This window comes from Schistocerca cancellata, chromosome 6, assembly GCF_023864275.1.
Source record: "Schistocerca cancellata isolate TAMUIC-IGC-003103 chromosome 6, iqSchCanc2.1, whole genome shotgun sequence".
Classification (NCBI taxonomy): Eukaryota; Metazoa; Arthropoda; class Insecta; order Orthoptera; family Acrididae; genus Schistocerca; species Schistocerca cancellata.
This window is the reverse complement of record NC_064631.1, coordinates 678,214,386-678,239,415: the sequence shown is the minus strand read 5'-3', so window position 1 is coordinate 678,239,415 and position 25,030 is coordinate 678,214,386. Positions and strand designations below refer to the sequence as shown.

At 39.4% G+C, this 25,030-nt stretch overlaps 1 protein-coding gene across 4 annotated transcripts in view; it reads left to right on the top strand.

Annotated features, from left to right (window-relative positions):
* The window catches only part of LOC126190856 (BTB/POZ domain-containing protein 6-like), an 81,482-nt gene extending 58,683 nt beyond the window's left edge, over positions 1-22,799 (top strand). For all 4 annotated transcript variants that reach the window (XM_049931451.1, XM_049931450.1, XM_049931449.1 and 1 more), the window contains 4 exons: positions 1,869-2,073; positions 21,133-21,298; positions 21,659-22,047; positions 22,151-22,799. In XM_049931451.1, coding sequence (XP_049787408.1) covers positions 1,869-2,073; positions 21,133-21,298; positions 21,659-22,047; positions 22,151-22,516 — 1,126 coding nt within the window. In that variant the 3' untranslated portion in view covers positions 22,517-22,799. The remainder of the gene's footprint in view (positions 1-1,868; positions 2,074-21,132; positions 21,299-21,658; positions 22,048-22,150) is intronic.
* The last annotated feature ends 2,231 nt before the right edge of the window (positions 22,800-25,030 follow it).

Below are 25,030 nucleotides of genomic sequence, written 5' to 3'. Positions count from 1 at the left end.
GCTCATTGCACTCAACCTACATTGGTTCGCATTTCCTGACGGAATACCCTTTTTTTTAACCACTTACGTTCTCATTTATGTTTGCCGTCTGAGTTGTCGGCCATTTTAGCGAATAATGCGTGGGCTGTCAGCCGCATTTTACTTTGTATCCATTGTACCAATATGGTGAAGGACATTTTCTTTCCTTCCGTCGACTGGGCTTAATGTGTAGTCGTTTTTAACTCCTTTTTTGTCTTTGTGTTCTATGGTTTCAACATGGGCGTGTATGATCCTAGTTGTTTTTGTGCCCTAAAACAAAACAAAATGAAACAAAAGTGTGATTCATCTGTAAAGGAGACCATATATAGGGGTGCGACATGTTCTTGAGTACTGCTCGAGTGTTTGGGATCTGTACCAAGTCGGATTGAAGGAAGACATTCAAGCAATTCAGAAGTGACCTGCTAGATTTGTTACTGGCAGTTTGAACAACATGTTAGTTTTACGAGATGCTTCGGGAAGTCAAACGAGAATCCTGGAGCGAAGGCCACATTATTTTCTAGAAACATAATTGAGAAAATTTAGGGAACATTTGAAGCTAACTGCTTAACAATTCTGCTGCTGCCAACACACATTGTGTAAGGGCCACAAACATAAAGATTTGAGAATTGAGAGCTCATATGGAGGCATATAGACAATTATTTTCCCTCGCTGTACTTTCGAATGGAACAGGAAGGAAAATGAATAATAGTGGTACAGGATACCCTCTGCCACACACCATATAGTGGCTTGCAGAGTTTTGATGTGGATGTAGTCCACAACTTTCATGGTTTCATCAAATACTACCATAGGTCCCATGCAAGTCCAACTGAATGTCCCCCATAGTATAATATTGTTAGCAACCAGCATCCGTGGCATGGTGGAAGTTTTAAGCAGCTGTTTGTCTGAAAAACAGCATACCTGTACAGCACCATTGACCAAGTAAAACAAGAAATTTGACTCATTTGACATGTGACATTTTTGCATTGATCCATGCTCCATCTCTCATGATCCTTTGCCCATTGCAGTCACAATTGAAAATATCGGTGGGTCCACATGGGAACATGTAGGGTTTATCTGCTGCAGAACCCTATGTTCAGGCATTTATGTTAAATGGTGTGCTCCAAAACACTTGTGCCTGTGCCAACAATGCATTGTAGATCTGCCATAGATTGTTGCCTACCTGCTTTACAACGAAGGTAATCCTCCGACCTCCATGTTCTGTGATGAGGCAAAGAGACGAAATTGAATGATGTCTTTGGTATATGTTTTTCAAAGGATATATATTTTTCAAAGATTTAAAATGTGGAAAATCCAGGATAAAATAATGACAATACCATCAAAAAGATAGGCTGCTACTCACCATATAGTGGAGAAGCGGAGTTGCAGTCAGGCTCAGCAAAACGATTGCTAACAAGTTAAGCCTTTGGTGAAAATGCCCTCTTTTGTATTAGACAAAATTCACACACACACACACACACACACACACACACACACACACACACACACACACATTCGTGCAAATTCTACTTACACTTACATGTCCACTGTCTCTGGTAGCCCATACATAAGAAATATTATGAGGGAAGGAGAGAGAGTTTACCTTTGTATACTATGTTTGTATGGGACAGAAATATAAGAAACTGTTTGGTGTCCCTTGGATCTGAAGAAAATTAGCCTTTGAGACAGCGAAGAGGCAGAAATAACTGCAGTTTTGTCCATCTCCAGAAGATCACATTAACCTTTTTTACAGCACTGTTTGCATTAAATTTTTTTTAAATACGTAATTATATATGTGTTATGTTCCTAAGTGTATCATCTGTTGGACAAATTTCTCTTGCTTTTGTTTTCAGATACATATATACAGACGAGATAAATCTCCAGTCTTTTGACCAAGCTTGTGAGCTATGCTACGTAGCCAAAAAATACATGATACCACATGTTGTGGAAGAATGCACAAAGTATCTTTGGGGAGATCTGTTTCCTAAAAATGCTTGCAGGGCCTACGAGTTTGCCAGATTGTTTGAGGAACCCGTTCTCATGGACAAATGCTTGAGGGTATGCTAATTTCCTACTTACGTGATTTTTTGGTGGTATATCAATAGCAATGTAATGAAACTTCCTGACAGGTTATCAGATTAGGACTCAAACCTGAGACCCTTGCCTTTCAAAGGCAAGTGCTCAAGTCAGTTGAGCACTTGCCCTTGAAAGGCAAAGGTCCTATGTTTGAGTCCTAATCGGGCACAATGATTTAATCTGCTAGGAAGTTTCTAATCAGTGAACTCTCAGCTTCAGAGCAAAAATTCATCGTGAAAGTAGTGGAATGTTGTGTGTGACAGTACTGTGTTGAAAGGTTTAAGTTTGTTGTATAATATGCATGTAAAATCAGAACGTGATGGATATGTAATTGAATCAGTCAGTTTAGGTAACAAGTTCAAAAAAATAATTTTTCAGGAATAAAGTATTCGTGGGTTTCAAGCCACGTCAAGTGGTTAACAGCCCACGAGCTTTCAGCAGAGATCTCCTCTGCCATTGTCAAGTGATTGATTGTCGTGTGAGTGCTGCTCGTGCTTATGTAGCTGCGCCACTGTCTGTGATGTCACTGGTGCCCAGTCCCAAACCGTATGTGGCAATGTTTTGTTGTCATGACTGCTGCACCTGCTTGAACTTCCCAATCACATGATACCAGGCCATACCCAACTGCAATACACCGTCTTTATTAAGGGTGTTGTCTGATATTTTGATCTCCATTATTTCATTTATTATGCTATCCCAGAAGCCATTGGTCTGTTTAATAATAGAAGTCTTGTTGAATGCATAGGCAGAGCCACCTTTCGTGCTTTACGCGGCACTGTTCAATAGTGCAGGCGGGTTGACTGACATAAAACTGCCCACACCCACACGGTATTTTGTATGTTCATCATGATCTGAGGCCTACATCGTCTTTTGTAGTCTGCATTAGTTGCTGGGTCTTCGCTGGGGGCATGAAAATAGTGTCGATTTTGTGTATTTTCAGGTGCCGGCTAATCTTCCCTGTTATTGAGCCACAAAACGGTAAAAACTGTATCTTCTTTTGTTTCTTCTTCAGAGGGCTTGTGTTTTTGCGGCTCAGATGAAACTACTTGTGAAATGTGTTTGTAGTTGTGACTTTTTCTTGAAAACTTTATCTAAATGGCTCAGTTACCTCAGCAGGTTTTTGGCATCTGAGATGGTTTCAGCTCAATGTACCAAGGTCCTCGGAACAGACTGTTTCTGCGCTGGGTGATGGTAGCTGGTGGCGTGCAGATACTGACCGTGTGGGTGGGCTTGCGGTAAACTGAGGCACTCATTGGGTTTATGGCGGACAAGGACATCCAGGAATGGCAAGGAACTGACCTTCTCTACTTCTTTCATGAACTTTATGTTGTTGATGTGTTCCGAGAACTCTTCCAACTTCTCATGTCCATGATGGCATTGATGAAGATATTATCACTGTAGCAATAGAAACAACTAGGCTTTGCAGGAGTGGTGTCCTCAAAATGCTCCATAGAGATGTGGCTACAATTGGAGATAAAGGGCTCCCCATTGCGATGCTGTTCATCTGTTTGAAATAGTCTCCACTATGTAAAAAATACGATGACGTCAGGGAATGTTTAAATAAATCCACAATGCTGTTGTTAAACAGTCGGTACAGAAAATTCATAGAGTCTGTGACAGGGACACATGTGAAAAGGGGATCACATCAAAACTAAGCACAGTATCACCTTCACAAAGGTGTAGACGTTTAATTTGATCAGTGAAGTCATCAATGTAGTCTGCTGTATTATTTATATTGTGTGCACAATGTCCACTGTGCATCAAGAGGAAGCTGGCCAAATGTTTTGCAAGTCTGTAGGTCGGCCATCCATTGGTGCTCACTATAAGACTTGTATCCTTCTTATGTACCTTTTTCAGACTGAAGAACGTGGGTGGTCTGTATGCCTGAGGAAGGTGGTTCTAGTAGCACTCTTCAAGTGATGACCATTTGAGTAGCTCCAAAGAAGATTGTGTTTTTTAGTGTTTTGTGGCTCAATAACAGGGAAGTTAAGCTGGAGTATGAAAATACGTAAAATCGACACTGTCTTCAAGCCCTCAGCAAAGACCTAGCAACTAATGAAGACTACAAAAGACGTAGGTCTCAGAACACGTGGAACATACAAAATACTGTGTGGGTGTGGGCAGTTTTATGTTGGTCAACCTGTCTGCACTACTGAACAGTGCCACATAAGAGCCACGAAAGGTGTTCCTGCCTATGCTATCCCAAAAAATCAGCATGCACTGGAAAACAGACACTGTATTGCATTTGACAAGACTTACATTATTAAACAGACTAATGGCTTCTGGGATAGCGTAATAAATGAAGCAATAGAGATGAAAATATTGGATAGCATCCTCAATAGAGTCGGTGTATTACAGCCGGGTACAGCCTGGGATCCTGTGACTGGGCAGTTGAAGCAGGTGCAGCAGTCGTGCCACAAAACCTTGCCAAATATGGTACAGGACTGCGCACTAGTGACGTCAGTGGCGGTGGTGATGCAGTGACACTCACATAACGGTCAACCACTTGACAATGGCAGAGGAGGGCTCTGCCGAAAATATGTGGGGGCAGCTTGAAACCCAGGAATATTTTATTACTGGATATCACTGTAAAAGTATGCATTCGTACATAACTTCTCAAGAGATTAAAAAAAAATGCAGTTTCTGATGTGTGTGTGAAGATAAAGAACAATTATTTTAACTTAGTTGGAAGAAGATAAGGCATGAAGAGCAAGCTGAATAAGAAAATTATATTAATTTATTGAAGTTTCATACATATATATCTGGAGATGTGTGCTTTCTGTAATAAACTTTAGAAATTAATATACAAGTTCTTTCCTTGTTGCAAAGAACTAACCTTTTGTATCCTATAATTCTTGTCTTTCTTTTACACTACCGTCTTTCGAATCAATATTCAACTGTCTTTTTCAGTCCACATTATTGTCTACAGTTGGCATTATCAAATGATGAATGTCCTGCATTTTCTTGAGCTTAATCGATACTGGTCCTCCATAAGCCTTATACTGGTCCTCCATAAGCCTTTTGTAAAGAGAAATTTACATGTTCTCCTGGAATCCAAAGGCCAAATGTGTGTTCAGTTAAACCTACTATATAATGACATGCCAATAAATGATCTCCTCTATTGTTACAACACTCAAAGTACATAAAATTTAGTTGTTGCAATGAGACTTTGAGATTTAGGTACAGTTTTACCTTGACTTCTAAAGACAAACCAGCGCTTCGATAATATCTCGCCAGTATTCAGAAAAATTAAGATTATCTTCTGTAGAAACAAGTTTTACAGAAAAGTATTGTTCTCTATATAATCTACATACTCTTTGACTGTATATACACGATCATTTGTTTGAAGCATTAATTTGATCAGCCCAAAATTTCTGTCACAGACATATGAATGTACTCGTAATGGAAAATAGCACCTGACTTTCTCAAATCATCTACTATCTGGTAGAGCTAGGCAGTAGCATATCATAGTACAATTCTGATTTTGTCCCATGCACGTATCCGAAAATGGAGACTTTCACTTAAGCTGGCACATGATGATTTTATCAGTCATCATTGGAGGAACATACTTCATTTGCTCCTTCGCGAGCAATCCCTTCATTGTAGACATAGAAATAGCATTTATTTGTTTTTATATTGGTTATACAAAATGCATTCACCAACAGTTGTCGCAAGGTAGAAGACTCCTTGGATTGGAATTTCTGAGAGGGATAAATTCTGCATGTAATGGATGCACAGATGGAATACTCCATCATCTTGTTTACTTATATCTGTGCAGTCTTCTTTGCTCTGCGATTGTGAACCGTATATTCTGCACAGCCCACCAGTTTTGCTGCATCATTTAATATGTGACTGCTGGTTTTCACCATGAGGCTCTCACGTCACAAAAGTACCAATTTGAGGTTGTCCAAAAGTAACATTAAAGTTTTTATTCAAATGATTAAGATAACACTTGTAATGTGCTGTAGTATTAGGGTGTGCTGCTTTGTACAAACCAAACCTCCCCCTTTTTTTTTCTTTTTTTTTTTCACATTTAGCCTGGCATCTAAGCAAACATGGTTACTAAATGGATAATGGCTAGTGTACACAGGAAGTGAGACCATGTGGTCATGTACAGTTTTTACAGTTTGTGGTAGTACAGCAGCACAGTTTTTATTGCTGACACCGCTCATATCTTGTGGGCTCTTTCCCTGTAGGAGTACACTCTGAAGCCACCTCTCCAGTATGCCAAATAAGCTAACAAAAGCTATCTTACATACTTGGGTTTGCTTGCTGTTGATTATAACATTATACGTGTAACTTGCTGATTTTCATTTATTTACTGTAGAATTATGATGTACTCTTCTACTGTAAATGTTCACAACTGTTATCAATCCACTTAAAAATATGTCTTGTTCATCTTGTGTTGGAATGTACTGAAATGATGGTGTAGGTCAGTCTGCTGCTCTTTGGTTATTTTCTGCAAACACAATGATTTTCATTGTTGTACTAATAAAGGCAGAATTACTACTGTTTTATAGAATTGTTAATGTGTAGGCCTATCACGTAAAGAGTTCTGCTTTACTGGAGCAAAATACTAACACACAGATTTTAGGTTATGTCACATTGCCTGCGCAATCCTCCCATTTGTCTGGGAGGTATAACTTTTCCTGCATTATTAACATATTCAGTTCCTTTAACTCCTATTAATCACATTAACTGATTATTTCCTAGTGATCTATTTTTAGACTCTACTGCTTTTTATTTTGTCACTAATAAAGGGGTAACATATTTAATTCCAATTATTATATTATAAACCTACATTATTGATAGTAATTGTTGTATTTTTTTTATTAGTGATCATGCAAGAAATGGGACTTTTCTTATTTGTATAATGATGCAACAATTGCCGCACTTACTTTTTATATCCTTCCATTGTTTGTCAGTTACTTCTTAGATCTGCTGGCTCTTATTTGCAGGAAAAAGTTCATACAATAATCTGCCATTGTTGAGCAAACATAAAGACAAACAATCTCTTTTTAGATCACTGTGAGAAAACATTGTCTTCTGCTGACACAGCTGTAATAAAAGCAGCACAATAATAGCATTTATGTCTAGTAGCAGAGTTGTGGTGTGTTCACTGATGAAGATGAGGCAGATGATGCTGCAACAGGTACTGTGGATGTTTTGGATCAGTGGAAGTTTGCTTTCAAAGTACTAGAAATACGTGTTTGGGGACTGGGTGGTGAAGATGGAGTAAACTCAAGGAAACAGAAGAAACTTTGCAGCCAACTGCTGACTTACAGTAAAATGAAACCAAAACCATTTGAAGTTGGAGAATATATCTTGAATTTCAATAATGCAGGTGATTATATCCCGTGGGATATGCAAGTTGTTCTAAAAACATGTATGACTTCTATTTTGATGCTGAAGAACTGAAACTATATCTAGGCTTACTAATTTTGTCAGGGTACCACAGACTTCCATTAGAAACAAATAATTGGTCTGAAGATGATGACTTAGGACTAGAACTCATCAAAAAACTATGTTGCAAAAGACATCAGAAGATAAAATCTGTGCCAGCCAGGGTGGCCGAGCAGTTCTAGGTGCTACAGTCTGGAACCGCGTGACCGTTCCGGTTGCAGGTTCGAATCCTGCCTCGGGCATGGATGTGTGTAACGTCCTTAGGTTAGTTAGGTTTAAGTAGTTCTAAGTTCTAGGGGACTGATGACCTTAGAAGTTAAGTCCCATAGTGCTCAGAGCCATTCGATAAAATCTGTAATACACTTCAGTGATAATTATCAAGCTCAAGACAACAAACATGATAGAGGGTTGAAGGTTAGGCCACTAATTACAAAGATGGAATGAGTTCTTCCAGCAGTTTGGTGTATTTTCGGAAAACTTGAGCACCGATGACATGATTGCAAAGACAGTTCACTCGAGGAAAGCCAATTCGATTTGGTTATAAACTACGTGCTTTGTGTGCTTCTAATGGTTACTGTTTCAATTTTGATTTGTGCTGTGGCAAAAAAGTGACAAATGAAATTACTGACCTTGCTGTTTGGCCTAGGGTAGTGTTAAATATGCTTGAGAGTATTGAAAATTCTCAGGATCTTACTATTTACTTTGACAACTATTTCATGAGTGGAAATCTCTTGCTTCATCTGCAAAAGATTGTATTTAGGGCAACGGGCACAATGGGAGGAAACAGATGTCAAAAATGCCCTCTTCAAAAAACTGGAAAAATTGCCTCGTGGCACTTACGACTTTGCCTTTGATACAAGTGGTGAAATCCTGTTTGTCAAATGGACCAATTTTGATTCTGTGGAGCCACTCACACAATTAGGTGCAATAGAATAGCTAAGCAGAAACCAACATTTAACAGCCACAGCTTGTGAAGAATTGTTGTTTTTATGCTCTTCAGTCCAGAGACTGGTTTGATGTAGCTCTCCATGCTACTATCTCCAGTGCAAGCCTCTTCATCTCTGAATAACTATTGCAACCCACATCCTTCTCTACATCCCTTGGTCTCCCTCTACGATTTTTATACTCCACACTTCCCTCCAGTACTGAATTGGTGATCCCTTGATGCCTCAGAATGTGTCCTACCAACCGATCCCTTCTTCTAGTCAAGTTGTGACACAAATTCCTCTTCTCCCCAGTTTTACTCAGTACCTCCCCATTAGTTACATGATCTACCCGTATGATCTTCAGCATCAATTCTCTTCTTGTCTAAACTATTTATCGTCCATGTTTCACTTCCATACGTGGCTATACTCCATACAAATACTTTCAGAAAAGACTTCCTGACACCTAAATCTATACTCGATGTTAACAAATTTCTCTTCCTCAGAAATGCTTTCCGCGCATCTTTACTTCGACTGTCATCAGTTATTTTGCTCCCCAAGTAGCAAAACTCATCTACTACTTTAAGTGTTTCATCTCTTAACCTAATTCCCTCAGCATCACGTGATTTAATTCAAGTACATTCCATTATCCTCGTTTTGCTTTTGTTGATATTCATCTTATATCCTTCTTTCAAGACACTGTCCATTCCATTAAGGTGCTCTTCCAGGTCCTTTGCTGTGTCTGACAGAATTACAATGTCATTGGCAAACATCAAAGTTTTTACATGGGGGAGTTGGAAAATAAGTTTCCCCTGTCGACTGTGGTCGGAATTGTGTGTTAAAGGGAAAAAAAAGAGAAAAAGATGTTAAAGATAAGACATATCTTTATTTTTCTACATAATTTCCAAGTACATTGAGACACATCATACTGCTTTATAAGCTTCAAAAAGCCTTCCAGGAAAAAATCATGGCATTGCATACGGAAGAAGCATTGAACGGTTTGTTTGACACATCAACATTGCTGCCAAAGCACCTTCCGCCGAGAGTCTTCTTCAAAGCAGGAAATGGATGGAAGTCACTTGGGGCTAGATCCAGACTGTAAGGCGGATGGTGTAGACACTCGCAACCAAGAGTTGCAATATGGTTTAGCATTGCCGTTGCCATGTGTGGTCTCGCATTGTCATCCAACAGCTGAACACCAGATCTGAGAAGGCCAGGCCACTTTTTCCAAATCACCTCTTTCAGTTTCGACAGAGTGGCACAGTACTGCGCAGCATTGATAGTTGCATCCTCCAGAAAGTCCAGCAGCAAAACTCCTTTGGCGTCCCAGAAAACGGTGAGTAGCACTTTACCTGCAGACAGAGTGCTTTTGAACTTCTTTTGGACAGGTGATGACGGATGTTTCCACTCCATGGATGCGGCCTTTGATTCAGGCGTGTAATGGTGGACCCACATTTCATTCCCTGTCACAATCCGAAACAGAATATAATTGCCACATTCATGGTAATGCACGAGCTGTTCCAGGGTGAACGCCATGCGTTGTTCCAAGTGGGTCGGGGTCAGTTGGCGGGGCACCCATCGTGCTGACACCTTCCTCTATCAAAGAATGTAGTGGATAATCTTGTGAGCTCACTCATGTCCAATTCCAGGTTCTGCCGCTACTCCATTGATGGTGTTACGCCAGTTCGCTTTAATCATGTCATCCACCTTCCTGACATTTGCATCTGTAGTGGCTGTGCGCGTCTGTCCAGGTCTTGGTATGTTCTGCACTTGCTGACGTCCATTACTGAATAGCTGGCACCATCTCCACACCATTTGTCTTGACATCACACTTGGCCCATACACCTCAACAAGGTGGTTATGAATTTCTGTGCCTGATACTCCATGTGCCCATTCATAGCGGATAACAGCTCTCACTTCTGCCTTTGACCATGACTCCAAAACGCCCCTTCTCTCCATAGCTCCGGGAAAAGACTGAGCGGATGGCCTCCAGTTTTGCACAGGCACTGCGACAGCGCCATCTTCTGGATTGCGGTCGACCTCTACCCAACGGTATATCAGTGTCTTGCATGTGCGCGTTCACCTGCCGTCTGCCCACAGTTGACAGGAGAAACTTAATTTCCAACTCCCCCTCATATTTCTTCTCCATGGATTTTAATTCCTTCTCCAAATTTTTCTTTTGTTTCCTTTACAGCTTGCTCAATATACAGATTGAATAACATCAGGGATAGGCTACAACCCTGTCTCACTCTCTTCCCAACCACTGCTTCCCTTTCATGTCCCTCGACTCTTATAACTGCCATCTAGTTTCTGTACAAATTGTACATAGCCTTCCGCTAACTGTATTTTACCCCTGCCACCTTTAGAATTTGAAAAAGAGTATTTCAGTCAACATGATCAAAAGCTTTCTCTAAGTCTACAAATGCTAGAAACATAGGTTTGGCTTTCCTTAATCTATCTACTAAGTCGTATGGTCAGTATTGCCTCGCGTGTTCCAACATTTCTATGGAATCCAAATTGATCTTCCCGAAGTTTGGCTTCTCCCAGTTTTTCCATTCATGTAAAGAATTCATGTTAGTATTTTGCAACCGTGATTTATTAAGGTGATAGTTCGATAATTCTCACACCTGCTTTCTTTGGGGTTGGAATTATTATATTCTTCTTGAAGTCCGAGGATATTTCGCCTGTCTCATACATCTTGCTCACCAGATGGTAGAGTTTTGTCAGGACTGGATCTCCCAAGGCTTTCAGTAGTTCTAATGGAATGTTGGTTACTCCTGGGGCCTTGTTTCAACTTAGATCTTTCAGTGCTCAGTCAAATTCTTCATGCAGTATCATATCTCCCATTTCACCTTCATCAAAGTCCATTTCCATAATGTTGCCCTCAAGTACATCGCCCTTGTATAGACCCTCTATATACTCCTTCCACCTTTCTGCTTTTCCTTCTTTGCTTAGGACTGGTTTTCCATCTGAGCTCTTATATTAATGCAAGTGGTTCTCTTTTCGCCAAAAGTCTCATTAATTTTCCTGTAGGCAGTATCTATCTTACCCCAAGTGATAGATGCCTCTACACCCTTGCATTTGTCCTCCAGCCATCCCTGCTTAGCCATTTTGCACTTCCTGCTGATCTCATTTTTTATGTTTCCTCCTTTCATCAATTTAATTCAGTCTCTCTTCTGTTACCCAAGGATTTCTATTAACCCTCGTGGTTTTTACCTGTTTGTTTCTCTGCTGCCTTCACTATTTCATCTCTCAAAGCTACCCATTCTTCTTCTACAGTACTTCTTTCCCCTGGTCTTGTCAATTGTTCCCTTATGCTCTCTCTGAAACACTCTACAACATCTGGTTCTTTCAGGTTATCCAGGTCCCATCTCCTTAAATTCCTGCCTGTTTGCAGTTTCAATCTACAATTCATAACCAATAAATTGTGGCCAGAGTCCACATCTGAAAATGTCTTACAATTTAAAACCTGGATCGTAAAACTTTGTCTTACCATTATATAATCTCTGGAACCTTCCAGTGTCTCCAGGCTTCTTCTACATATACAATCTTCTTTCATGATTCTCAAACCAAATGTTAGCTATGATTAGGTTATTCTCTGTGCAAAATTTTGCCAGGCAGCTTCCTCTTTCATTCCTTACCACCAGTCCCTATTCACCTACTACTTTCCCTTGTCTTCCTTAACTATCTGAATAATTTCTTTTATCACATCATACATTTCTTCAATATCTTCATCATCTCCAGAGCTAATTGGCATCTAAACTTGTACTATTATGGTAGGCATGGGCTTAGTTTCTATTTTGGCTACAATAATGCATTCACTATGCTGTTCGTAGTAGCTTATCTGTGTTTCTATTTTTGTACTCATTATTAAACCAACTCCTGCATTACCCCTATTTGATTTTGTATTTATAACTCTTCATTCACCTGACCAGAAGTCTTGTTCCTCCTGCCCCCGAACTTCAGTAATTCCCACTATAACTTTAACCTACCTATTTCCCTTCCTAAATTTTCTATCTGCCTGCCTGATTAATGGATGTGACATTCCACTCTCCAATCCATAGAACACTTGTTGTCTTTCTCCTGATATTGACATCCTCCTGAGTAGTCCACACCCGCAGATCCGAATGCGGACTATTTTACCTCCAGAATATTTTACTCAAGACGATACCATCATCATTTAACCATACAGTAAAGCTGCATGCTGTTGGGAAAATTTATGGTCATAGTTTCCCCCCTTGCTTTCAGCCATTCACATCTCAGCACAGCAACCAATCATACAGACTGTTGTCCCTGCAACTATGAACAGGCTGCTGCCCCTCTTCAGGAACCACATGTTTGTGTGGCCTAACAGATACTCCTGCATTGTGGTTGGCAAGATCCATGGATCATGGGGTGGGGGTGAAGAATTAACAGTATAAATTTAAATATAGAAGTAGACCATCATGACCGCTTTGTTGGGAAATATATCTCAGGATTTCTTGGAGTTCCAATGATGGCTTGCTGCCTGCTATCTGAAAGTGTCTATCAATTGCTGAGTGTGGGTCGGGTGGAGGGAGGAGGATGACTATTTTTATGTCAACACATAGTTCCCAAAGATGTCGGTTTGCTGGTTGCAAATGCAAACCACTGACGTTTTGTAAGAAATGTAACATTACACTTTGAACTTTTCCACATAAAATAAATTTGAACAATGCAAAAGCATAAATTTGTGGCTAGAACTGAAACAATGACAGGGATACATAAAGTAATTTATAAAAGTAACAACACTTTTTCTTCTAAAACTGAAAGAGTTGTGTAGTACAAAAATACAAGAAGTATATGTAATTTTGTTTAGTATACGAAATTCAGCTGTACAAATTATAAAGCTGTAATAATTTGCTTATGAAAATGAATGTTCAACAGCAATACAAAAATCTAAATGGGTAAGATTAGATACTGCGTTTCCCTGGCAGTCTATGTATGGACAGGCAATTCTGTTTATCTGAGCACTTAAATTAATTATTTATTTTTAATGTTATTTGACATCACTATATTATATAAACATAAACAACATTGTTATTAAAAATTGAGAGGTAATAGGTAAAACTTATACTCCTCAGAGTTTTTGCTGCTTTTCAATTTCTTTCAGAAAACAGCTGTGTTGATTCACAATCAGTAGTTCATGATCCTTCCACTAGAATTGTACTAATGTTCATTATAGAACAGCACTCCTGTCCAGGGCATGTGACACTTAATAAAGGAACACAATTTTATCACACAAGGAGTAAAGAACAAGTCATTTCTCTGTTGACAAGATGCAGCTACCTTATGTTGAGACAGACCCGTATGTAACTCATTTTTGCATGAAATGGACATGTCACCTTTCTGAAATGACTGATTCAACTCAAGAAAGTATATTTTTGAGGAAATCTTAACAGCACTAATAAGAGGGTATAGTAACACGAGGGTTACTGAAAAGTAATACCTACAAACTTTTTATGTGAAAACTCTTCAACCTTTTTAAATAAAACATTTATTTCACAACAAAATCACCCTGGTGTCAAATATACTTCTCCCGATGAGAGACCACTTTGTTGATACCATCACTGTAGAAAGTTTGTTGTCGATGGGGCCACAACCTCATCTCTGCTTGCAGTGCTTCACCAGTATGGAATTAAATCCTTGAAGATGTTCTTTAAGTTTTGGAATCAGATAAGAATAATATGGAGCAAAGTTCGAACTGTATGGAGGATAAGTGGTGACAGTGAACCCAAGGTGTCAGATTGTTGCAGCACCTGTGTATGGCCTGGCATTGTCATCCCTCTATACAGGTTTCGTTCTTCCAGGGACTTCAAGTGGAGTCACATTTTCTGTGATTAGAAACTTGATTACAGCACACTGACAGTTACATTACACATCACCATGTTACACCCTACAGTTCAGAGCTCTCTAGTGGCAGGGGTTACAACTTGTGTCAGTGAAGTGCGAAAGTCGACAGAATAATGTCATATTTAATACCTCAAATGATATTAAGAACAAAATTTTTTAAAAAAAGGAGGCATTACATTCAAGTTCACCCTTGTGTTATTTAACTTTGCAATTCTATAGAAAATACAAGTGTTACACATATTGGATTGAAGTTGACAGACCTTAATAATTGATAAATGCTTTTGAATAGTGTCAGTGTACTCTATAAGCTCTCATTAATTACCTGATACCTCTTAATTTTTCAAACACACTGCATAATACAAGAACTCCTGTAATTCATGTACTAATTAAAGAACCATAAGTAAAATTTATATAGTGACCCTGTGGGGAAAAGGAAAACTGATTATTTGGAGGAGAGGGGAGGGGGGGGGGGGTGAGGGGAGACTGGAAAGACATTCTGCAGACGTTCTACACAAGGCAAAAATTCAACATTTGTTAAAAAGTCAGGAAAGATAGAAATGAGAGCCATATTTTGCAGTTGTCTTCTAAGGCCACCATACTAACACAGTCCATTTTGTACATAGCTATCTCAAATTACAAGTAACTGTCTAGTTACTTCTATCGAGATGTTTTCTCACGCAGCAGAAAAAGAGTATTATGCTTGATATTTCTATAAACGGTGGAAGTTCAGCAGAGATGGGTAAGTTAATACTCTCACAGTTCTAAATCCAGGTGATCGATGGCTTTCCCTGTCCAAGATGATCCATCATCTCTAATGATGTCATCTGTGTGGATGAGATAGTGTGTGTATAAAACAAGAGGAGGTTAAAGTAGTTAATTACTTCTGGTATCAAGATGTCTCTAAGCAAAAAATAGCACTGGCTATTCATATAATAATGGGAAGTTCTTGGTGGGATTTGAATGGGCTATTCAGTATGCCATATGAGCGGATGTACCCCTCTTTGTGGAACCTATCAGTTGTGTGACATCATGTAATTGTCTAATTTCATTTTGTGAACTAGTAAAGGTAAGAAGCCATGTAGTCGTAGTGCTATTTAAGGAAGTGTGGAGTAATGGTCTTCCATACAATAACAATATAGGAAATACTATTTCAGGAACAGTTGTATTTTTGTAAACTTCTGAGCCGAGTATGTCCTACGGTGTTTTCAATGTTGTATTGCAATTTACACTGAATTTTCTTTCAAGAGATGTAATATTTTTTAAATTTTTATTTTCTTTACATTTGTTTACTGGTATTGCACATATAACACTTCTCGTTCTTATGGTTTCTCGTTCTTATGGTACTCTGATCTTAATTACAAGATCTGGTGATGATAATATCCAAAATGTTTTATTACAAAACAATGTTAAGCAAACTATATGAATTCACAAGAAATCATAAACTCATTGAAGGAAGTTGTTGCCTTAAATAATCATTTGCATCAACTCCATTCTATCCTGGTTTTAGTTTGTTTATGCAGATAGTCTGCTCATTGAAACACCAACCAGATGCTGGTTGCGTGGAATAATATAATTGTGTTAAAGTCTCAGAAATATCAACAGTTATTCAGTTCTAAAGTTGAGAATGAAAACAGGTAGTTTATAAATTTCTGAGGAATTATCATTGTTACCACTCTCAATGGCTTCCAAGGAAAGCAGACCTTGATGTTCAGAATTTTATGAAGCAGATTGTATTTTAATATTTTTGATTTAAAATGGTGAATTTGAGTACCCTTTGTAAATGTGCCTTTCTAAGTCTTAATGGTGTTTCACAAACGGTGGATATAAGGCAAAGTATCTGTAAGTGCACAAAAGAAATTCATGCACATAGCGCAGTAGATCATATCTTTCCAATTCAAAGAAACACATTGTGCAGGAAAGGAAATCAAGCACTTTGATGTGCAGTTACACTAAAGATCATGCCTTAACTGTTCTTAAAGCAATTTTCTATTTTTCATTTTCTCATCTTCAGTTTCGTCTATATGATAAGAACAGGAGAAAAGGCTTAAAAAATTTCCACATATGTCATTCTTAAAGAGGTGTTAAATCTGTAGAGGATATTTGTAAAAGAGGTAGCTGGAAATTCGAGAGAGATGCACTTGTTAAAGTAACGAGTGTAGCAACACTGTGCATGAACTGTTAATACTATTGTCTCCCATTCAGAGTGCAGAAGTGTTACGAGCATCTGTAGTGAAGTTGCATTTATCAAGTACATTATGAATATGGGCTAGAAAAATATGAGCAATGCTTCAATCAGATATTATGCAGAGCTAAGCAAAACTGCTTCTGTAACTGTAACATATGAAAAGTTACAATGGGTTCACATACAGGGTGACACATGGGAGACGGACAGTTTTGAACTGCATAGTACCGAGGGCACAGTGGTGGGGATAGTTCTGATCCACACAAGATGCCATTTCATTTACTCAGTCACTATGGAGCAGTGGGACTTGCAACATCGAGTGTTTTTCTATGACAGTTTCGTGAAAAGTGGTGAGTCTATTATTGCTACGCAGCGATTGTTTTGTGCGCAGTTTAATGTTGGTCGACATGGAGCTGTTCCAAGCCTTAACACAATCCTCAAATGGGTGGAAAAGTTCAGATCAGCTGGTAACATACCGGATAAGAAGCATCCTGGCCCGAAACGCAGAGTAACAACACCAGAAAATGTTGAAAGGGTAAGGCAAGCAGCACTCAGAAGCCCAGGACAGTCAGCTAGACGTCATGCTAGTGAGCTACGAATCAGTCGTGAATCGGTTAGACGAATTTTGCATAAAGAATTAAAATTCCGTCCCTACAAAATGCTCATTGTTCACAACTTAAGGAAACTGATTTTGCTGTACGAGAAGACTTTGCTTACAGGATGCAAGTGATTTTGGGATCGAATGAAAATGAAATTATATTGATGAGTGATGAAGCTCATTTTCATTTAAACAGGACCGTGAATAAGCAAAACCTACGTTACTGGGCTCCAGAGCATCCACAACTTATCCACCAACATCCTCTACACTCAGAAAATGTAACAGTGTGGTGTGCTCTTGGCTCTGTTGGCATTATTGGACCTTATTTTTTTTTGAAGAGAATGGGGCCACAGCTACTGTTAATTCAGTTCGTTACATTTGCATACTTGAAACATTCTTGAAACCAGAACTAAGAAGACGACGAATCCCTTTAAAACGTGTTTGGATCCAGCAGGATGGGGCAACATCGTACACTGCAAACACTTCAATGACAGTTCTTAGACGCACGCTTCCTGGCCGGATTATCTCACATTTTGGCAATGTTCCTTGGTCTCCCAGGTCTCCCGACTTGTCAGTATGTGACTTTTTTCTGTGTGTGTGTGGGGGGGGGGGGGGGGGTACCTTAAGAACTGTGTCTATATCCACAAACCACGAAATTTGGACGAGTTGAAGAATGCAATCATTGAAGAAATTACTGCCATCCCTGCAGAGATTGTAGTCCGTGTGATGGAGGATTTTGAGAAGAGACTTGAGTCTTGCATTCGAAATGAAGGACATCACCTTGACGACATTATTTTTCACAAATAACTTTGTTAACTAAAATGGCAAATAATGAGCTTTGATTTTGTGTAAATAAACATGCATTAATTTTAAAGTTGGCTGAGTATTATTTCATTAAAAACCATCTGTCTCCCGTGTGTCACCCTGTAGATCATTCCTTGTACAGGGGGCACAGGTTCTTTTCAGCAGGTCCACCAAGAAATATAAAATGATGCTTGCACAGAAATATTGTCAACCTCAAGAACAGCTGACATTGTAGAAAGAGCGAAGTATTTTATGAGGTCAGACTGTTGACTGGTAGCAAGTAAAATCTGAATGTGTTTAGCATCCATAACATTTTAACATGGGATGTGGACATGCAGAGATGATTCCCAAAAATCTCATATCTTAGAAAAGCAAGTCTGAAGAATGTATCTCTATCTTCTGGACCATCTTCTGCTAGACAGAACTATTCTGACATTAACACATGTGACAAATCAGATCATACGATCCTGAGACAAAACACCAAACTTAGGAGTGGCACCCTGAAAACTCTCTCCCATCCCAAGTGAAAGAAAATGAACAATTCCGAATTTGATAGTCAGGGGAACCTCCACAAACAAAATTTGTTCCTCTAGTACAAATTGTCAGTCAAACTTTACATTAGGAAGTTTTTGACAGATCCAGGAAAAATATTGGTTAACTGGATACACATGGATCGTGAAGTTCAACAATGTTCCCTGTTACATGAAAATATACATTAATGAATTTTTGACAAGAAATGGCATTTCTGTGGCTCTTATTCCCCAACTGTAAAACCACTGAAGAGGCATCAGTTTAAATAGTGTCAAGAATGCAGGGTTTGTATAAAAAGTAATGACTGATTTTTTGCTGATGCGACTACTTCGCAGTGCGTGCTCACCCGGCGGGATTGACGGTGAGGGTTGCCTGGCCCCGAATGCACGGCGTGCCAATCGCCTACAGGTTCTTGCCTTGGCAGCATCGTGCATTGAGTGGATGCATTGCAAAGTCGTCGGTTGTGGCTCAACATGCAGCAAACAATCGAGCAACTTTACACCATCACGTTTTGTGTGAAACTAGCAATATCGGGTATGGAAACTTTGGATATGTGTCGGCAAGACTACGGCAATGATTGCCTGTCAGAAGCCCAGGTTTTCGGGTGGTTGAAGAGCTTTAAAGAGGGCCGGGACAGCGTTGAGGATGAGGATCACTCCGGACACCCATCAACCAGCAAAACTGACAAAAACACCGACCGTGTGTGTGTGTGTGTGTGTGTGTGTGTGTGTGTGTGTTTTATTCAACACCAACCATCGGATGAGTGTCAGGATGACAGCAGATGACCTCGGATTTGATAAAATGACAGTGTGCATCACCACCACCTAAGAATTGTCGGTGAGGAAGATCTGCACCACGATCGTCCCGAATATTTTGTCAGACACTCAAAAGCAAGCATATGGGGACACCTGCCAAGACAGTCTCCAGAACCTTGAAGCTGATCTGGGATTTTTAGATAGCATTAGCACCGGAGACGAAACCTGTGTGTTTGAGTACAACCCGGAGACAAAGCAAGCGCATGCGTGCTGAATGCCACACAACAGTACCCCCACGTCCAAAATAGGCTCGCATGAGGTGAAAGCCATCCTGATTGTATTTTTCGATGTCAGGGGCATGGTTCATCATGAGTATGTGCCCAAGGTCAAACTGTCAACAGTGCTTTTTATTGCAGTGTGTTCAAGGGACTGATAGCCAGGTCTATCGCGTGAGGCCAGCCATCACTGATGACTGGAAGCTGCATCATGACAACACGCCGTGTCACACCTGCTTCATGATGGCAAGCTAGCTGGCCAAGAAAGGGATTCCAATAAATCCCCAGCCCCCGTACAGTCCTGATGTGGCCCTGCGAGACATTTTGTTTTGTTCCCCAAACTAAAAACTTCCCTGAAAGGACACCATCATGGGACCCTGGAGGAGGTCTAAGCCACCACAAATAGGGCTTTGAAGGCCATCCCAGACTCAGCATTTGAAGCATGGAAATATCGCATGCAGTGGGTGGTTGACTCAAGTACTAAGTGGTTGTAGTGATATCTACAATAAATTTTGATTCACAAGCTCAGTCTCATTACTTTTTATACAAACCCTGTAGTGTAATAGGCAGAGTAGCATTCCAGCAGAAGTAACGTATCATCTGGAAATAAAAACCCAGTGTTCAGGAACTGACATTTGGTTTCATGCAGAATTTTCCCCTAACATGCAATCCTTTACATCAGGACTTTGTTATGTGTATCATCAGTTGAGAACTACATACCAACACATGATGGGACAAAAATAATACGTTAGTAAAACATGAAGTCTGGACTAAGTTTATACTCTTAAGGAATATACGGAAAATATGAAACAAAAAAATTATTTTTTTTTTCCATGGTAGCCTCATTATTACATAATAAAAGTATCTCTGAAAAATGGGTGGACATGTGGCATACCACATAACAAAAATATAAGTTTCACACTTTGTCATTCCTTGTGGCTTTGGCATGGTAAAATATCAATAAAGAGAAAATAGCTGCTATTCATATGCTATTGAACCTTAAAAAAACCACAGAACAGTTTCTTACTCCTGAAAATTAAGAAAAAATGACTTAATTCTTTTTGCCGTTGATTCATTCATTCAAATATCCTGTTATTATTTGTGTCTTTTTACTTTTTCAGTCTGAGATAAATTCATTTATTTATTTATTTGCTTCATAAAAATATCTTTCTTGTAGTTTCATCTTGCACAATCTTATCAATACCTTTGATCAGGAATTTCATAATTTTTATGCTTCTGTGATACAGTTGTTAAACTGGAAGGAACACTAATTAGTTTTGAAGGACATCATCTGAAAGCTTAGCTATGTTTTCAGTCTCGCTTATGTGCTTATTGACACCTCAGTTATACAGTTGTTACCTTCCTTAGTCCTTCCATTATTTATATTCCACTAAAAACATTCCATTATCATATTTGTACCTTTTAAAGAGTTATATGAAAAGGAAAGTATGTCATCTTCCAGAACAATTCATATTTAAGGTTGGAAGAAAGAAAAGAAACAAACTGCTTTTTTTTTGTTGTAGAATAAGTTTGGTTTCCAACATCAAGTGTTTGCACTCAGTAAATTTTGTGTGTGTGTGTGTGTGTGTGTTGTCATAAAAAGTACATAACAGTCCTTATGCCTGAAGCTAATTAATATGTGTGGTATATGTATTGATGTGAAGCTTTTATTCTGGTACAATTTCTCTTACAACCACAGATAATTTGCTCTGAAACAGAAGCTGTCCTGCGTGAAGGAAGTTTTGAAGACATTGAAGTTTCAACATTAGAGACAATTCTTGATCAAGAAGAACTGTCTATAAACTCAGAACTTGAATTGTTCGAAGCAGTACAACGCTGGGCAGCAGCGGAGTGCTCTCGCCGAGGTAAGAATGTCTCATATTAAATTCCTTATTACTACTGGGCAATCATATTTTTACATAATCTTGTTGTTTTCTTGCTAGTCTGGGAATTACTAACAGGAGGCAGATCTGAATAGCTGTTTATAGTAATTGTTTGTTTGTTTTGAATGTGAAAGAAGTCACTTTAAATATCTATACTTTTCATTTTATTATTATTTGTGTACACAAGAAGGGGAATGAGATTAAGCATAAAAATCCTTCTTACTGCATTTATGTATAAAGATTTGTTTTGGTATCTGTATTTGTATCTACTCAACAATTACAGTATCATGCAGTAAGCTTGCGCTGTGCATCAGATTAACTATCATTGTCCTCCATTTTCAGGTGTTGATATCAAATCCATGCGAAGTGTGCTCGGTTCTGCTATTGGAAAAATACGGCTTTTAACACTTACCCCAGCAGAATTTGCGGAAGGCCCAGCACTTTCACCCCTTCTAACTAAAGATGAAAGTTTCGCCATTCTAATGAATATATCTTCTAAAACAGCAACAAAAGTTACTCTTCCTGAAAGCTTTTCCACATGCAGTGTACCAAGGAAACGACCAGCAGGTGAAGATAAGCACATTATTCAGCTTCCAGGAGAAGCCCGAGAAGGTCAGAAATACTATTGCTTACGAAATATTTCACCTCAGCCACATGGCTACAATACCAGCAATCTGGACTGCTCAGTATCCTTCACTGTCGACAGAAATATCTGTGTGCTCGGAGTTCAGGTACTTGGGATTCATTTTTACTCACACTGTGTATAGTTCTTTTAATTGTCAAAATTACTGAAAAACTAAATTTGTAAATTACAATTCCTTGTTTTGTTGGCAGGTTCCTACACAGATATGTCCACCACCGCCACCATTCCGATATGATGGTCCACAGTTGCACGAATCTTACACAGAGGTCATTTACGCACACCTTCTCGATTCCGATGGCAGTCGACTGACTTACACGCATGTCACTTCACGAGTTTCTTATGCCTCACTTGTTGAAATTACATTTGACCGCCCAGTGTATATTCAGAGGAATAAAATTTACAGAGTTGGGGTTGTCCTCAACAAAATGGGAAGGTACCCAATGGGGACAGGTGATAGACGCATTGTGTGTGGTTCAGTGCTATTTAATTTTTGTGTAGGACCTGACATTGATTCTGTTAGGGAAGGTATAATAAAATCTATTGTGTTCACATACTGAGTGCCTCAGGATACAGTGTTCTTGTGTTAAGTCAGTAAAAGGTACAAAATCAATAGAAGAAGATTCTATTTACGAAGTACAAGTGGAACTTAATTTGTATGTGTGTCACAGTGAGTCAAGCCGTTACACCTTATAGCAGCATCATATGTAAAGTAATGATTACAGTTGAATTTAGAATTTAATTTTCATTGATCCTGTAGTCGCCTTACACAATTACAAGGAGACTGTCAATTGTTTACACAACTTTTGAGTAAAGCAAAGCCTTTTCTGTTTTAGTTATTAATTAACTTTTTTTGTATGCTGTATTTGTCAGTCATAGATTTTAAAAAAGACTACAGTGTGTAAGCATATATTGTCATTGTGTTGTTAGAAACTGTACACATTTAGTTTGTGCCACAAATAGGACAGCTGAGGTGTGTATGGAGAAACCTGACATGTATAAGAATTTCCAACCCCATGGAAAGCAAAACCACTGACATTGTTGAACGTAAACTTACTTCAGCATGGCAAGTGAAACTGCACTATCAATTATAAGCTCAGGAATTGCAGTACCATAGTAAAGGAAAACACACACCTGGCTATATACTTGTGTCCCTGTCTTTTGCAGGCAGTGTTCTTCCAACTGAGCTTATGAAAGTGCACTCGAGGATTTCGGGCAGATTGAAACTTTGAATCTGTCTCTGAGGTATTTTCAGGGGACTATTTTGGAAGAGCATTACCCATGAACGACAGTATTGGTTCAAGTCCTCACATGGCATGTAGTGTTAATTTAACAAATTTAAACAATCTAAATACAGAAATGTCACTTAAAAAAAGTAATTAATCTAGCAACAAGCAGTGAACAAATACAGTGGTTCCTTTTTGTGTCAGATGATCATTGTTGAAGAATTGCATGTTGTTAAAAAGACTATTTTCATGATAAATTTCTCTATAATTTGATGATAATTAGAAATTCTACTTGTAGAGTTTGTAGATGCTGCTCTACAGAACTGTTGTTTGGCTTTCTGTTATTTGAATTTTCAGTGTGACAGCACTAAGAATACAAACACTCTCTCACTTAATGTTATGTTTTAAATGTTGTTGCCAACTATTGAATGTGTATTTTTATATACGTTTAAAATGTGGAAAGTACAAGGTGGAATAACAACAATATTATGAAAAGGATAGATTGCTGCTTACCATATAGAGGAGACATAGAGTTGCAGACAGGCACAATGAAAAGTTTGCTATACATTTGAGCTTTCAGCCAAAACACCTTCTGAAATAGAAAACACATACGACTATTGTCTCCAGCCCCGTGGCCAGACTGCTACTGCACCTGGCAGGAACAGCAATCTGGTATAGTGCTGCTTTTGGGAGCATGCAGGTATGTGGTGGAGACCGTGTAGGGCTGTTTGGTGGTGGGGGAGATAGGAGAAAAGTAGAGAAGGGGAAAGAGATTGTGGGTGTGCTGGCGAAATAGAAAGCTGTGTAGCGCTGGAGTGGGAACAGCCTAGCCACCTGTGGCCATTGCATCTGCAGTGAGGACCAGTCCTATCCAAATTACTGAGGGTCTCACCAATACCTTCACATACTGAAATTACCCTCCCAACATTGTTCAGAAACATTTCTTCCATGTCTTGTCTCTCCAGTCATCTACCACCTCCCACATACCCACTGTACAGCCACAAGGAGCCCTCCTTTCCTTAGCACTATCCAAGACCAAAGCAATGGAATCACATTATCTGCCAGGGTTTGAAATACCTCTTGTAATGCCCTGAAATGAGAAATGTACCACAGTGATATTCCATCACCCACTGAACATGTGCAGTGTCCTTGTCCGTGTGTACTCCACCTCTCTTCCCAGTCCCTTGCCTCATCTCTCTGCAATAGACCTAGATGCAAGACCTGTCCTATGGATTCTCCCCCCCCCCCCCCCCACTTCCAGGTCAACGACACATCTATCCCATCAAAGGCAGGACTATCTATGAAAGCAGTCATGTGATCTACAAACTAAGCTGCAACTACTGTGCTGCTTTCTTTGTGTGACAGCTAACAAGCTGTCTGTCCGCATGTATGGCTGCCCAACATGATGTGCTACAGTTCAGTGACTGCTTCATGGCTTTTGTCATCCAGATCCTTCGTACCAACACCAGCATTTCTGAAGTGCACAGGTGGCAACTCTCCCTGCAATATACCCTAAAGTCTCCTAGCCTCTGTGACTGACACCTTACCTGTCCCCTTCCCTGCTCACATTCTAGCACAGTATAATTCTGCCTATGTACTGGCAACCTCCCCCCCCCCCCCCTCCCTCTCTGTATACTGTCCCACCGCATATCTGCATGCTCCCACAGCAGCGCCACCCGTCCCTACTCTTCCCCATACACACCAGACATAGTTGCAATTCACAGTTCCACCACAGTGGCTGCATCACAACTCTGTACATTCCTGCTCCCTGGAAATTGTCATTTGTCTAGTTTTGTATGTTTTATGGAAGCCTTGTTTCTTTACACCACTGTGTATGTTGTCATTGTT